We start from the raw sequence: 15,466 nt of genomic DNA on the forward strand, positions 1-15,466 counted from the left end.
AAGTTCAGCTCATTTTCCCCCGACCCCCCCTACAGTATCCCTTTAAGCTGTTGCTGAATGAATGGGTGGTGGTGCTGGTCGTTAAAGGAAAATAACCTGTGGAAGTGGTTAATTTTACACAAATGTATGCAGCCCAGAATTTAACAAATCATCAGCTACTGCATGAATTGGTCCTATCCCATGCAGCACAAATTTGCATAAAATGATAATATAATAACATAATGTCAGGCGTGCGGAGCTTACCTCTGCGGCAGCGATCAACAGCGCAGCTGCGACTTCCGGGTCTGGGTCCGGTCAGCTGACACGCAGGGCTGCATCTCCAGCTCCTGATTGCGGGGAGGTTGGGGGCGTGGCTTACCTGCCGTCTCGTGCTTCTAAAGCCCTGTGTTGCCACTCTCACATTGTCTCTCTTAGCTAACACTTTGCAGTGGCAGCTTCAGACCTTAGTCAGATCCGTGTGTTCTTGAACAGGCAGGACCCTGGGGATTCGCACTTAGCTCAGGAATAAATATATTATTGTGATTGTATTATTGGCCTCTGCATTGCCTCTTACTACTCTTCTGCCTAACGATTCTGTACTTTTGCCTATCTGATCTGTTGCCGACCTCTACCTGAATATACACTCTGATTTGCCTTAGGATTTTGTACCTTATCTGTCAGATCTGTTAACGACCCTGCCTGTTGACCATTCTTTACATCTGAACCAGTGACAGTAGCGCCATCTACTGTCACTGTCTGTACTAATTATTGTTTGTCTGTCTGCTAGTGCCCTCATACACTAGCAGATCGTTACACATAACATTTAAATACCCGTATATACTATAGTATAAGCCGACTCACCTATAAGCTCCCCCCCCCAACTTTTATCTTTAAAACTGAGTATAATCCGGGGGTGGCACAAGCCACTAGAGGTGTAGCGAACGGTTCGCAGGCGAACGGTTCCAGGCGAACATTGGGTGGTTCGCCTTCGCCTTCGCCGGCGAACTTTCCCGGAAGTTCGATTTGCCCCATAATCCTCTATGAGGGTCAACTTTGACCCTCTGCATCACAGTCAGCAGGCGCATTGTAGCCAATCAGGCTACGCTAAGCCCTGGAGCCCCACCCCCCCTTATACAAGGCAGGCTCCGGCGGCCATTAGCCTCACTCGTGTGCCTGCTAGAGACAGAATAGGGACAGCTGCTGCAGACTTGTTCTTCTAGGGACAGATTAGTCAGGCTCTTGCCTTCTTAGCTTGCTCCTAGCTGAATCTTATTGCTATAATAGCGCCCCAGAAAAGCTCTTTTCAGAGCTCATCCTGCTCGTGTGATCAATTTTGTTTTTCTGTGTTTGAAACTGACACTTGTGGTGTTTAGACAGCATTGCTAATTCATACTGTGTGTCCCACTGGCACTGCCAGCAGCAGCAGCACATTCAGTGACTACCTGTGTGTGTGATACACTTGTGTTGCTTAGACAGCATTGCTAATTCATGATGTGTGTCTACCACTGCCAGCAGCCCACCAGCATTCAGCAGCACATTCAGTGACACCTGTGCATGTGACAGGGAGCTGCACATTGTACTACCCAGTACTGCATATACCCAGTACCTGTTGTGTTTACTTAACCCACCTCATCACTGCATATACCTAGCTTTGTGTTGAGTGAACCCACCTCGCTGCACATAACTACCTTTTGTGTTGAGTGAACTTGCGTCACTGCATATAACTACCTTCTAAGTTGAGTGAACTCACCTCACTGCATATCTACCTTTTCCGTAGAGTGAACTCACCTCACTGCATATATAACTACCTTTGGGTTGAGTGAACTCACCTCACTGCACATAGCTACCTTCTGTGTTCAGTGAACTCACCGTGTCCCCCCCAACACACTCATATAGCCGGTCATTGCTTCATTGTGATACGCAAGCCCCTTCACCGCGGCAAGGTAACAATCACGAAGGGGAATTGACACATGTACATGCCTTTTGTTTTGTTGTTGCAGCCGCAGTGCAGCCATAAAAATTAGGCAGGCATGTACACGCACCAGAAAAAATATTATAGTGGCCGCTGCTAGCAGCGGCCTTAAAAATTTAGGAATCCACCTGGAGTCCTTGACCCTGTTGGTGGTGGCGAAGAAGGCAGTCAAGCGGCCTGCAGGCAGAGACGCTGTGTGGGGACCGACTTATTCTTGGGGCAGGCAGTCACACGGCGTGCAGGCAGAGATGCTGTGTGTGGGGACTGTCTCTGGCAGGCCTGACCGTGCTTTGCAGACCAGGCATCTGTGGTCAAATGGACCCTTGACACCACTTGCCTTTTAATATCACGGTACAGTTTGGGTATCGCCTTTTTTGAGAAATAATTGCGCCATGGTATCTTCCACTGCGTTGTGTGGCTTTGCTTTTGTGTGCTGCTTTTCCTCAGGTGGTCATCCCATTGCAGTTTGTGCTTTGTAATCATGTGCCTTCGTAAGGTAGTTGTCCCTTGGTCTTTCCACGGCTCAATTTTCGGTGGCAGAGAGTACAGATGGCATTGCTCTCATCTGAGGCAGACAAACAAAAAAATTTCCACACCGCTGAGCCCTCTGATGATGGCACTTTGGTGATGGCTGCCGACTGAGTGTTAAGTGGGGTGCCAAAATCAGAGCAGGAGGAGGAAGATATGTCACGCTTCCGTACGGAAGCTGAAGAAGATGAGGTGTTCTGTGTTAAGTAGTCAACTACGTGCTAACAATATTGGGGGTTGATGGCACGTACCTTTTTCTGAACACTGTACTTTGGTCGAGGGCCGCACGAAATCACGACAGCACGACCTCCAACAGACCTGCCTGTTATTTTGTCCATATTGGGGGGATGAAGTGAAAAGATATGCACAGACTAGTATATAAAACAGCATGCGGTCACACAGAGGTGCAGTGAACAGGTATGCACTGACTGGTATATAAAACTGCATGCTGTCACACTCAGGTTCAGTGAAAGGTATGCAGTGACTGGTATTACAATACAATGTGCAGCTGTCACACAGGTGCAGTGAACAGGTATGCAGTGACTGGTATATAAAACTGTGTGCTGTCACACAGGTGCAGTGAAAGGAATACAGTGACTGGTATTACAATACAATGTGCAGCTGTCAAACACACAGGTGCAGTGAAAAGGTATGCACTGACTGTGCTGGGCCTGGCACAGTATAGCAATTAGCAAGAGACAGCTGCGACAGACAGGGCTGTATATGCAGTGTCAGTGGCACACACACACAAAAAAAAACACATCACAAGAATATTAGCTCTCAAAAAAGCTGTTTTGTTGGTGCTTCTTAGCAACAAATTTCAGCAAGGAGCAAGCTAACAGACCACCTAACTATCACTTTCCCTATCTCTTCAATGTCTCTGCCTTCTCTCACTAAGACAGACAGCAGCACAGAGAGTGAGAACATGGCCGACGCTGCTGCCTTATATAAGGGTGGGGGGCCTCCAGGAGGGAGTGCAGCCTGATTGGCTGTCATGTGTCTGCTGACTGTGATGTAGAGGGTCAAAGTTTAACTCAATGATGTAGTATAGGGGGCGGGTCGAACTGCCATAAAGTTCACGGTTCGCCGCGAACGCGAACCCCCGTTGTTTGCGCGAATAAGTTTGCCGGCGAACCGTTCGGGCCATCTCTATTGATGGAAAGTAGTCTGTTTCATTCATTCAAAACTGATGGTTAATGCATTCCAAACAGGATACTAAGCAAAATACTACAAATCAACAGTGAGATGATAATAGTTATTGCATGCAAACTTAATGCAAATTGTATGCAGCTTGGAATTGAGCCAGCCCTAATCAGATGGAAGTGGATTTGATTAGCCCAATCCAAAGCTGAATAGTTTGCACTGAATTTGCATGCAACCTGGAATTGCTGGTACTGTTATTAAGGTGGAATTGGATTAGTCCATTTTTAAGCTGCATACATTTGCATACATAATTTGCATAAACCTGCATCAACTCGGAATTATTTGCATCTCATTGACACTCCCTACACACATCTATGCTCTCCATTTAGAGAATTATGTCTCACTGCAGACAATGTATAAAGTTCTATTTTTTTGTTTGCTAATTTATTGTCATTTTACTTTTCATTGCAGGTGGTGTTGTCTGCAAATGGTAAGGATTTTATCTTCTCTTCATTTTTCACAGTTTAATAGTGGCAGGACATTGTGCTGTGTTATCCAGCAATCTAGTTAAAGTGAACCCGAAATGAAAATAATCTGATGAGATAAACAATTGTATCTATCCTCCTTCTCCTAAAAATAACTGTTTTTCTTTGATATCCCAGTTTTATTTAATATATAAAAACATAAATAGTAGATTTAATGTTTTATCATCTTAATGACATAGGCCAGCATTCACAAAGGGCTGATCGATGAAAAAAATCAGCTTCGTAAAATACCGCATTTGGTATTTTAGACTTTTTCCCAATTCAAAAAGATTTTCACAGTTGCGGTAGAGGATCGGTAATTTACCGAAAAAAACGGCTTTTCACAAAAACCTGTTTGGTAACAGCAGAGCAGTGTAGAGTTGTCTCTGTTTTGTTACATGCTGTTCGGCATTTCAATAGTAAAAGGCATCCCCAACTCCCCTTTAGAATGTACGTTTGTTATAGATCCTCTGCTCCCTCTGAATCTGTCCATTAGTCTTTCTTAACATTTTATTTTATTGCCACAGCTTACATGAACTCCAAGAGACATTACACATGCCATGCTTAGGTGATTTTCCCACTAGCTCCTCCGCATCTTCAAACAGCAACCTAAAGGGTTAAACGTCTGAAGGGCTTCAGGGTAAACCTCTTTTGTTCCAGCTCTCTCACCTCCACCGCCTGGGGGTAGAAAAGCTCGACCCTCCCGAGAAGATGTCCCATCAACAAGGAGACAGGGGCTTGCAGGAGGCAGTGGCTGTTATTATTGGCTTTCTGCTCATGCCAGTCATGGTATATCCACTCTGAAGCATTGCGGAAGATGGTTTTTGACACCTGAAAGCTGACGGTAATCACCACACATGTTTCTGGGCTTTGCCTCATGCTCAGATCTTTGTGAATTAACATTTGCTGGCATTTATGGAGGTGTTTACCACAAAAGTTGGTAATCTTCCTCATTGCTTAAAAATGTTAGCTTGCCATGCGGTAACAGCATTAGTGAATTGACATTTCACTAAAGGATTGGTAAAATCAGCTGTTTTCTGCATTACCGCATGCGGTAAAGCTTTGTGAATGATGCCTGATGTCTTTCAAGTGTCTGAAAGATAAAATGTATGAACTATTGATTTTTTTTATTTATCTCCTGCACTCAGAAACTGTTCTCTGCCAGGAAAGAGTTGTTTGGCTGTATTTCCTTATCAGGGAGGGTTACACTATAGTTAGATTGGTTCCTGACTGGAGAGAAACTGTCGCTTGTATTCCTAAATGTTAACTCTTTGAGGCAGAAAAAGAAAAATAAGGAACACAGCTTAGCCTGGCACTGTACATATGCACGTCTGTCTCATCATGTCATGTCACCTCTGGTACACTTTAAAGGGATCCTGAACTGACATGTAACATGATGAGATAAAACATTAAACGTGTATATACAGTCCAAATCTTATATAGAACTAGCCTGTGCTCTTTTTGTCCCCTCACGGTAAAGGTTAAGATTACAGACACTTTCTCATTGGTGGGAACAGATATCTCTCATGTATAATTAACTAGAGGTCATAAAACTTCTGTATGACTGAAAAAAGGAACAGATCAAGGAACAGCTAACAAAGTTCAATAATTTATCTGTACGGGGACTGAAAAAAAATATATTTTACCTGAGGCAGTGAAAACTTTATATCTAGATTTTTAATCAATAAAACCAAAATAAGATCATGGGCTTCCAGGAATATAACTGTTTACCTCAGCAGATTACTCTAGCAAAACTTATTTTTCTACCTACTACACTGATTCTGGAACACTGGAGCTAATATTATATATGAAGTAAATATGACCCTTTCCATGTGAAGGTCTACACTGTGTGTGTGTATAAGAGGGGGAGGGACTGGGGGAGGGCCAGGGGATGTTCCCTATCCAAAGCAGAGACTGACCAATCAGAGAAGTCCAGACTGTGCCACTTTTCATATTCCCTGCTTGCTATTGTTACCAGTATTCAGTGGTGTAAGTGCAGACTAGTGCCACAATGCAGCCAGCAGCATCTGTTTTAAACAGAGGAGAGACACAGACATGTGACTCAGTTGATGTCCAACTTTAATATCATATCACTATCAGCATAATGCAATGATATACAGACTAGAAAAACCAATAGGCTGTCACAGTAAAGAACAAGTATATTCTACCTAGACATACATATTCTGCCTATAGTTATAATAACTAGCATAGACAAACCCATAAGCTAACATAGCAACAGGAACAAATATATCTTATCTAGACCTTAATATTCTCCCTATAGTTATCAACACTAACCTGTTTTAAACAGAGGAGAGACACAGACATGTGGCTCAGTTGATGTCCAACTTTAATATGAGCCTCAGGCCCTGGATCTCCTCAGAACATTGCAATCCTAGCAGAGCTCCATCTAGTGGCAGCCTTATTATTGTGCTGTTTGGAGGTCTGAGTTTAATCCTGTCACACACTCCCCCTCTTTAAATAAATGTCTCCTGACATTTCATGAATGAAATGTAATCATAGTTCAGATCATAGCAATCTGCATATGTTCCTGGCAAAAAGTATGAACATGAGGGCATTGTTAAAGGTATATCGATAGGCCTCTCTGTCTCTGCGGGATTACAGTGCTGTTCAATCACATTTGCATGAACATTCCATTTTTGAAAAGAGGGTTTTCCAAGGGTCTCATATGTGAAAATCTCCTTTGGTTTCCTTGTTCTTGGTGGAGGACTGTCATTTCTCTGTTCTTCAGGGACATTTGGTGTAACTGTGTCCTCGTCACATTGTGAATCTGCTTTTTGTAAAGATGGTGCTCTAGTCCCTTCTGTTAATTCTACAGGCAAGTCTTGGATTTCCTTATCTGATAGGCAGTGGCTTTCCAGCTGTTCTTCTGTAAGTTCCACAGGCAGGTCTTGAACATTTTCCTCTGGCAATTGATGGTTTTCCAGTTGTTCTTGTGGGGTATTATGGTCCCTAGGATAAAATTCTTCAGCCTCAGCTCCTAACTGAGGAGTAACACATTGCTCACTGTATTGGAAAAGTTCAGGACAGTAGTAATACCCTTCATCTGAGGAATCTGACTCTGTGCTCTCTGAATTGTTGTTTACTTTAACTCTAGCTGCTGGTCTGGTGTGAGTTCTCTTCTGTGATTCCTTTGCTTTGTTTTCTAGGGGTAAATCTCTGACAGGAAGCAGCAAATTGCGATGAATCACCCTTGTTGGTTTATTACCTTTCTCTGATTCAACTTTATAAATATGTTCTGGGCCTATCTGTTCAATTACCCTGCATACTTCTTTTTCCCAGTAGGTGTGGAGTTTTCCTGGCCCTCCCCGCTCTGACAGATTTCTTACAAGAACACGGTCACCAGGCTGCAGAGCAATTCCTTTGACATGCCTGTCATAGTACCTTTTCCCCTTTTGAGATGACTTTTGGCTATTCTCAGAGGCAATTCTGTAAGCTTCCTTCATTTTTAACGCCCATTTCTCAGCATAGTGTTGAGGTGATGCCGCTCCATTCTCATCATCTAGGTCAAATATTAAATCTATTGGTAGACGAGGTGCCCTACCATATAGCAGGTAGTAAGGGGCGTAGCCAGTTGCATCATGCCTGGTACAGTTATATGCATGGACAATGTGTGGTAGATACTCTTTCCACTGAGCTTTCTTCTCTTCTTCTAAAGTCTGGAGCATTTGTAACAGTGTTCTGTTCAGTCTCTCAACTGGGTTGCCTTGTGGATGGTACGGTGTTGTCCTAGAATGGGCTATTCCAGACAACTGTCTCAACCTTCTAAAAAGGTGGTTCTCAAATTCTTTACCTTGATCATGATGTAATTTTTCAGGATATCCAAATATAGGGATGAAATTGTCAAAAATCTTCTCTGCAGCTGTTTTTCCTGCTTTGTTTCGAGTAGGATATGCCTGGGCAAAACGGGTGAAATGATCCATAACTACCAGTATGTATTCATAGCCACCTCTGCTCTTCTCTAGGTGAAGGAAATCCACAGAGACAAGTTCAAAAGGAGCACTTGTGTTGATAGAACCCATAGGTGCCCTGTCCGGTACTGTCGGGTGCTTCTGTTTGAGGCAGCTACATCTTTTAGTAACATAGTCTGTTATTTGTTTCTGCATGAAAGGCCAGTAGAATCTTTCTCTTGCCAGCTGCATCACTTTGTCTGCTCCACAGTGGCCCATGTCATTATGTAAGTGTTTCAACACTATCAGAGTTAATTTCTCTGGAACCACTATTTTCTTCTGTCGTAGTAAGATGTTATCTTTCACACTCAGTTTGCCCCAATCATGTATGAGTTGTTTTCCTCTCCTGTCCAGGCCCCTTTTGTCTTCCTTTGAGGGAACTTTCTTCTTTATTTTTAGATCCATTACCACTTGGATAGCTTTGTCCTCTGACTGAGCACTTCTGAGCTTATCCTTTGTAATAATTTCCTGAGGGTCAATATCTTGAAATTTTTCTTCAACTTGTGGTTCTAGGGCTAGTGACATGGCCCAAAGATCTGCTTCATCAACCCCTGCCTTGCTTCCTTTCCATATAGCAGAGATAGTCTGTGGTGTCATCACATTTATGAATTCATCTTCATCTTCAGCAGTGTTTAATGGCATTCTAGACAACGTATCAGCATCTGCATTTTTCTTACCTGGATGATATTTAATATCAAAACGAAAATCAGCTAACTCTCCTACCCATCGGTGTCCCACACTATTTAGTTTTGCTGAGCTGAGAACATAGGTCAGTGGGTTATTGTCTGTAAATACAGTGAAAGAGGGTGCATAGTACAGATAGTCCCGAAACTTATCACAAATGGCCCACTTCAAGGCTAAGAATTCCAGCTTCCCTGAGTGCAGGTGATAATTTTTTTCAGTGGGTGTCAGTGTCCGTGAACCAAATCCAATAATACGTAGTTTATTCTCCTGATGTTGGTAAAGCACTGCACCTAGCCCTTCTTGCGATGCATCAGTATGCAAGATAAATGGCAGATTAAAGTCTGGATAAGCAAGAATTGGAGGTTTGGTTAATAACACTATTATCTTGTCAACAGTTTCCTGATGCTTTGCTGTCCACTGAACTGAAGTTCCTGAGGGTAACTGCTGTGTTCTTCCTGCCTTCACATGCTGTCTCTCATTTGCTAATTCATTTTTACTTATTTTCTTAGATTCCTTCTTTGTTTGCAGCAGGTCATACAGAGGTTTAGCAATTCGGGAGAAGTTTTGTATAAAACAGCGGTAATAACTCAGGAACCCTACTAGTTTTCTCACATCTCCCACTGTCCTTGGTGTTTTCTCTCTGACTGCCTGAATTGCTTCTGTATCCTTTGGGTCCATTCGGATTCCATTGCCCGACACAAGTCTTCCTAGGAACCTTACTTCTCTTTTGAAAAGTTCACACTTATTTGGTCTCAGCTTGATTCCATGTGCACGCATCTTCTGAAATATCTTTCTTAGAACTTCAATATGTTCTGGAAATGTCTTAGAATAACACAGAACATCATCTAGATAGGGGGAGCAACATTCATCTCTCAGACCTTCCAGAGTCTCTTCCATGCACCTTTGAAATGCTGCTGGGGCATTCATCAAGCCAAAAGGGATCCTCACCCATTCATGTAACCCCCATGGTGTACTAAATGCTGTCATGTGCCTTGATTCTTCAGAGATAAACCCTTGATGGTAAGCACTTCCCTGATCCAAGATTGAGAACCATGAGAATCCACTCAGATTATCTAGAAGATCTTGAACTCGTGGTAGGGGATGCCTATCTGGTACAGTCTTCTTATTTAACTCCCTGAAGTCTATGCACAGTCTCAAGCTGCCATCTTTTTTTCGGGCACATACCACAGGTGAGGAGTAAGGTGATTTTGACTTGCGTATCCACCCCCTCTTCATTAGCTTCAGTATATAGTCTTTTACTTCCTGATATAAGGGTCTTGGTATGGAGTTGTAGGACTTCTGCACTGGGATCTTGTCTCTTAGATTAATCTGCAGATTCAGATTAGGAATATACCCAATCTCTCCCTCCTCTCTTGCAAAAATGTCAGATTCCTCGAACAACATCTGCTTAGCAAGTGTCTGCTCTTCTTCAGTGAGATGCTGTAAATTTACTGGAGGATTCCATTTCTTGCCCTGGGAGCTTTGGGCCTTTGCTTGCATCATGGATACTGCATTCTTACTTCTTTTCTGTACCGCTTGTTTTGCAGATTTAATATCATTCACAGAGATCTCTTCCATAATTGGGTAGATCATGCCTAACACAGTCCTTGGTTGAATATATACAGTATGCTTAGTGGTGTTCTGAACAGGAATCTTTATCTGTTTTGTTTGCCCCCTGTGCATCTTCACAAGTATAGGGAACGCTTCCAGACCCTCAGGAAATTGACTGGGCAATAGTGGCTCAAACAGCACTGTATCCTCTCCAGGCCAGGAACGAATATTACACAGAATCTCACATGATTTTCCTTTCAGAACCCTAATGCTTTGACTACCGGTATATATGCTACGTACCAACTCATTATCTTTACTAATGGATGACAATACAAGACCCACCAAAGCATTTGCTTTACATTTCCTTACATGCAATACCTCACTTAATAGTATTGTGACGCTACTTTGATCAGAGTTACAACTGTCAGCATTTTCTTTAATAATTTCTTCAATTGCATTAAACCCTATGATTGGGGTGAACGAGCAGTGTTGGCTAACTAGCATGGGTACAAACATAGTTACCTTTTTCCCATTATTCTCAATGTTCAGTTCAAGCTCAACCCACCCATCATAAGGAACAACAGAACCATTTGCCGCTTTAATTGTTAAGCATTCATTTTCTCCTAACAATTTTTCAATAGGCTGTACTGTAATGTGCTTTTGGTATTGTTTTATCCAGCTTGCAGCCACAATACTTATTTGGGACCCTGTGTCAACTAGTACTTTTGTGGACACACCTCCCAAACTACAAGTAAGCAAGCATTTATTTCCTATAAGCCTGGCTACTTTTCTTCTGTCCCAACTCTTTGGTGGGTGAGGCATTTCACTGGGTTTTGTAATGATTTGGGACTTGTCTTGAGAACTGGTCACTGGTTGTCCCTCACCTGTGACCATTCCTCGTTTCCCGAGAACCTTTTCTGTTTCATGCAGCCACGCGCACTATGACCTTCCTGACCACATTTAAAACAATGCCAACATTTATCTTTTCCTTCATGCACACATTGTTTACATTTATACACAGTCTTGGTTTTAACACTGTCATTTAAAACCTTCACAGGCCCAGGTTCATTCTTTTTTACTGCACCTGCCTGTAGCAGAGATTGTACATTCTTTGTAAGGGCAGCAACTTGTGCTGTTAATTCTACCAATGAGGTTTGAGTATCACTAGCATGGTTTATGGACTCTCTTACATCCTGTGCCTGAATGACATTTGTGGTAGTCAGCTTGGATCTGCTTATGCCACTTAATCTGACTTGCCTCTCTGCTTCTATTCTGGCTAGCTTAGTGACTGTTTCTAGGAGCACATCATCAGTTGTCGATAAGTCTGATATATATGGCTTAATCTCTCTTCTAATGTCACTATATTTCTCACTTAACCCCTGATATAGTGTGTGCAGAAACACTCCTTGCACCAAGTTCTTGTCATAAGTAACTGCAGCACCAACTTGTTGAGAAGACCACAAAACTTTCTGCTTTAGTCCCATAATTCTATACACAAACTGCTGCGGAGTTTCTTTATCATGCTGTTTAGCATTCATCAGTTCCTGGAACAAATCAGTGCTGCTCCTGTCCTGGAGATGTGAGCGCAAAAACCTTTTAAGCTCTGCAACAGAAAGATCCTCCTTGTTTACCAACATTTCCTTAAAAGTTCCTGCTTTCACAGCTTTCAGCACAGTTCTGATGATTTCTGACTCTGAGTATCTTTCTTGTATACCTTCATCAATCTGTTTGCATACACTGCTATATGTAAGTTCAGAGTCCCAGTCTGAAATCTGACCACCATAAATTTTAAATTCTTTTCTTGGCAGGTAAGCTGCTAAGTCCTTTAATGTAAAGCCACTTTCTGTCATTTGCAGTGTTCTGTCTTTTGTGTGAATTATGCTGTGCTCTCTGTCCCCACTTACAGGAGGAGTGTCAGAGTTTATTTCTCCTAGCAAAGACTCAGCCAGTTCTTTTATCTGCAGCAGATATGCCTCCCCACTGTCCTCCATGCTGCACACTGCTTCTCCCTGTAAGTGTTCCAGAATGTACTCACAGATCTCCTGCTCACTTGAACCTGTAGCTTGGGGAACTTCTTTTCCAGCATCTCCCTGAATCTGCACAGCAAGTGAGTACAACTGCTCCTCAGACAAAGTGTGCAGAAGCTTCTGGATCTGCCACTGCAGCTTCTTCACTGAAGTAGTGTCAGCCATCTCAGAGCCTGTGTAGCTTGCTTGAAGCTTTCCCTCTCTCGCTTTACTGTAATGATTAGTGTTGTCCGGATCATGAACGATTCGGATCTTTGATCCGAATCTATTTTATGAGTCGATAATCCGAATCATCAAAATGAGTGATTCGGATCGCAAAAGGGGCGGGGCCAGGAGCGACACGCCCCCTCTCAGCGGGCAGCGGGGTCCTGGAAGCAGAGCTGAGATGGATCGCTCTGTTGGAAGGGAGGCAGCCTTGCAGGGGGACAGGTAGATGAGAGAGAGGGGACATGGGTGCCACTGCCAGATATGTGTAGAGCACACATACTGGCTATAACGTGCTGCTCATTATAGGCTGGCTGTTCCGTAGTGCTGCACAGTGATCACATTGGAAGCTTTTGGCTCAGCACAGCTCAGTAACTTTGCAGACAGTGTGATTGAAAGGCAATATAATCCTCCTGCACTCGGCACTAAACAGCTGCACTTATCTTCTGGGAATGCTTTCTTTCACTGTGCGACCTTTTCTTTCAAAGTGTACAGATGAGCATATAGGTGAAATATATGTAAAGCATGTGACTTCAGCATGTGGGTATTACGTGCAAACATTTCTGCTCTCTGCTCGTCCCTCCTCCCTTCTCTGTCCACTCCCTGCCCTCTGTCCATCTTCTCCCCTTCTCTGTGTGTCCACCCCCCTCCCATTCTCCTGTCCACAGACCTGTCCTGCTGTTCATTTAACCCCCAATGCTTCCGGTAGTAAAATGATCCGAGATTCGGATGAAAGATCCGGATCTCTTCAATGATCCGATTCGAATCATCCGGATCATTGAAAAGATCCGAACTTCCCATCTCTAGTAATGATCAGCTTCTCCCTGTGACTGTCTTGCACGATGATTACACCACCCCAGGCTGAGCCCCCAAATGTTACCAGTATTCAGTGGTGTAAGTGCAGACTAGTGCCACCATGCAGCCAGCAGCATCTGTTTTAAACAGAGGAGAGACACAGACATGTGGCTCAGTTGATGTCCAACTTTAATATCATATCACTATCAGCATAATGCAATGATATACAGACTAGAAAAACCAATAGGCTGTCACAGTAAAGAACAAGTATATTCTACCTAGACATACATATTCTGCCTATAGTTATAATAACTAGCATAGACAAACCCATAAGCTAACATAGCAACAGGAACAAATATATCTTATCTAGACCTTAATATTCTCCCTATAGTTATCAACACTAACCTGTTTTAAACAGAGGAGAGACACAGACATGTGGCTCAGTTGATGTCCAACTTTAATATGAGCCTCAGGCCCTGGATCTCCTCAGAACATTGCAATCCTAGCAGAGCTCCATCTAGTGGCAGCCTTATTATTGTGCTGTTTGGAGGTCTGAGTTTAATCCTGTCACACTATCATGCTAAGTCTACAAGTAAATTTGCCAATTGGAGCTCTGTACCCGACCAGGTACTTTGGGTGCTTTGGTAAAATGGCCGTCGCATAGACCACCATATTAAATGGGGCTATAGGGGTGTCCAGTGGGTTATTTTATTGATAAACATCAATTAGGTGCCTCAGTTGGAGGGTGAGTATAGAGGTGAAGGCACCACTGATATTAGTGGAGATTGTGGCGGGAGGAGGGTGTTGGTAAGGATTAGGCATCGATTGTGGGGGGGGGGACATGCATGAAATGTGTGTTCTCTTTATATAATAATATATATATAACAAAGAATCACAAGGAGGAAACCTTCCCCTTACTTATTACAAAGATACTGAAATGACTTGAAAATGTCCTTGTGAGGCTTTGCGGGAAGGCAGCCGCCTCCACTCAGCGTGGGGCGGCTGCTTCCCGTAATGACAGGTCGGAGTGCGGAGAGACAGCCGCCTCCTCTCAGCGTGAGGCGGCTGCCTCCTTACAGGGCTGCAGGGGCGTCGCTAGCCCTGTTTTAGGGGGGCACGTGCCCCCAATCTTTCCTGGGGTGCCACGGATCTCCGCCCGGCCGCCCCCTCTGTCAAGACTCAGCGGCTCCCTCCAGCCGCCGCGTCACTGACAGTCTCAGACCTCAGGATCAGGCGGCGAGCCGGCGACCAATCGTGCGGGCGCTAGGACCCAGCGCCCGCACTGATATGCGGAAGTGACATCACTTCCACATATCGAGCGGGTGCATCCAGCGCCCGCTCGTACATCTGGTCGGGTCGCCGCTGATCCTGAGGTCTGCTGAGAGGTAGGGGGGGAGCGGCGGCGGCTAGAGGGGGGGCCTCCCTGTCACTCACTCACTCACCAAAGGGGCTCCCTGGCACGCACTCACTCCCTAAAGGGGCTCCCTGGCACGCACTCACTCCCTAAAGGGGCTCCCTGTCACTCACTCACTGCCTAAAGGGGCTCCCTGTCACTCACTCCCTAAAGGGGCTCCCTGTCACTCACTCACTCCCTAAAGGGGCTCCCTATCACTCACTCACTCCCTAAAGGGGCTACCTGTCACTCACTCACTCCCTAAAGGGGCTCCCTGTCACTCACTCACTCCCTAAAGGGGCTCCCCTGGCACTCACTCACTCCCTAAAGGGGCTCCCTGGCACGCACTCACTCCCTAAAGGGGCTCCCTGGCACGCACTCACTTCCTAAAGGGGCTCCCTGGCACTCACTCACTTCCTAAAGGGGCTCCCTGGCACTCACTCACTCCCTAAAGGGCCTCCCTGTCACTCACTCACTCCCTAAAGGGCCTCCCTGTCACTCACTCACTCCCTAAAGGGGCTCCCTGTCACTCACTCACTGCCTAAAGGGGCTCCCTGTCACTCACTCACTGCCTAAAGGGGCTTCCTGTCACTCACTCACTGCCTAAAGGGGCTCCCTGGCACTCACTCACTGCCTAAAGGGGCTTCCTGTCACTCACTCACTGCCTAAAGGGGCTCCCTGGCACTCACTCACTACCT

At 44.5% G+C, this 15,466-nt stretch overlaps 1 protein-coding gene across 2 annotated transcripts in view; it reads left to right on the forward strand.

Annotated features, from left to right (window-relative positions):
- LOC137538756 (receptor-type tyrosine-protein phosphatase H-like) overlaps positions 1–15,466 on the forward strand; it is a 49,134-nt gene that overhangs the window by 13,892 nt on the left and 19,776 nt on the right. For both annotated transcript variants that reach the window (XM_068261066.1, XM_068261067.1), the window contains exon 2: positions 4,094–4,112. In XM_068261066.1, the coding sequence (XP_068117167.1) occupies positions 4,094–4,112 (19 nt within the window). The remainder of the gene's footprint in view (positions 1–4,093; positions 4,113–15,466) is intronic.

Source organism: Hyperolius riggenbachi, chromosome 11 (genome assembly GCF_040937935.1).
Source record: "Hyperolius riggenbachi isolate aHypRig1 chromosome 11, aHypRig1.pri, whole genome shotgun sequence".
NCBI classification, from domain to species: domain Eukaryota; kingdom Metazoa; phylum Chordata; class Amphibia; order Anura; family Hyperoliidae; genus Hyperolius; species Hyperolius riggenbachi.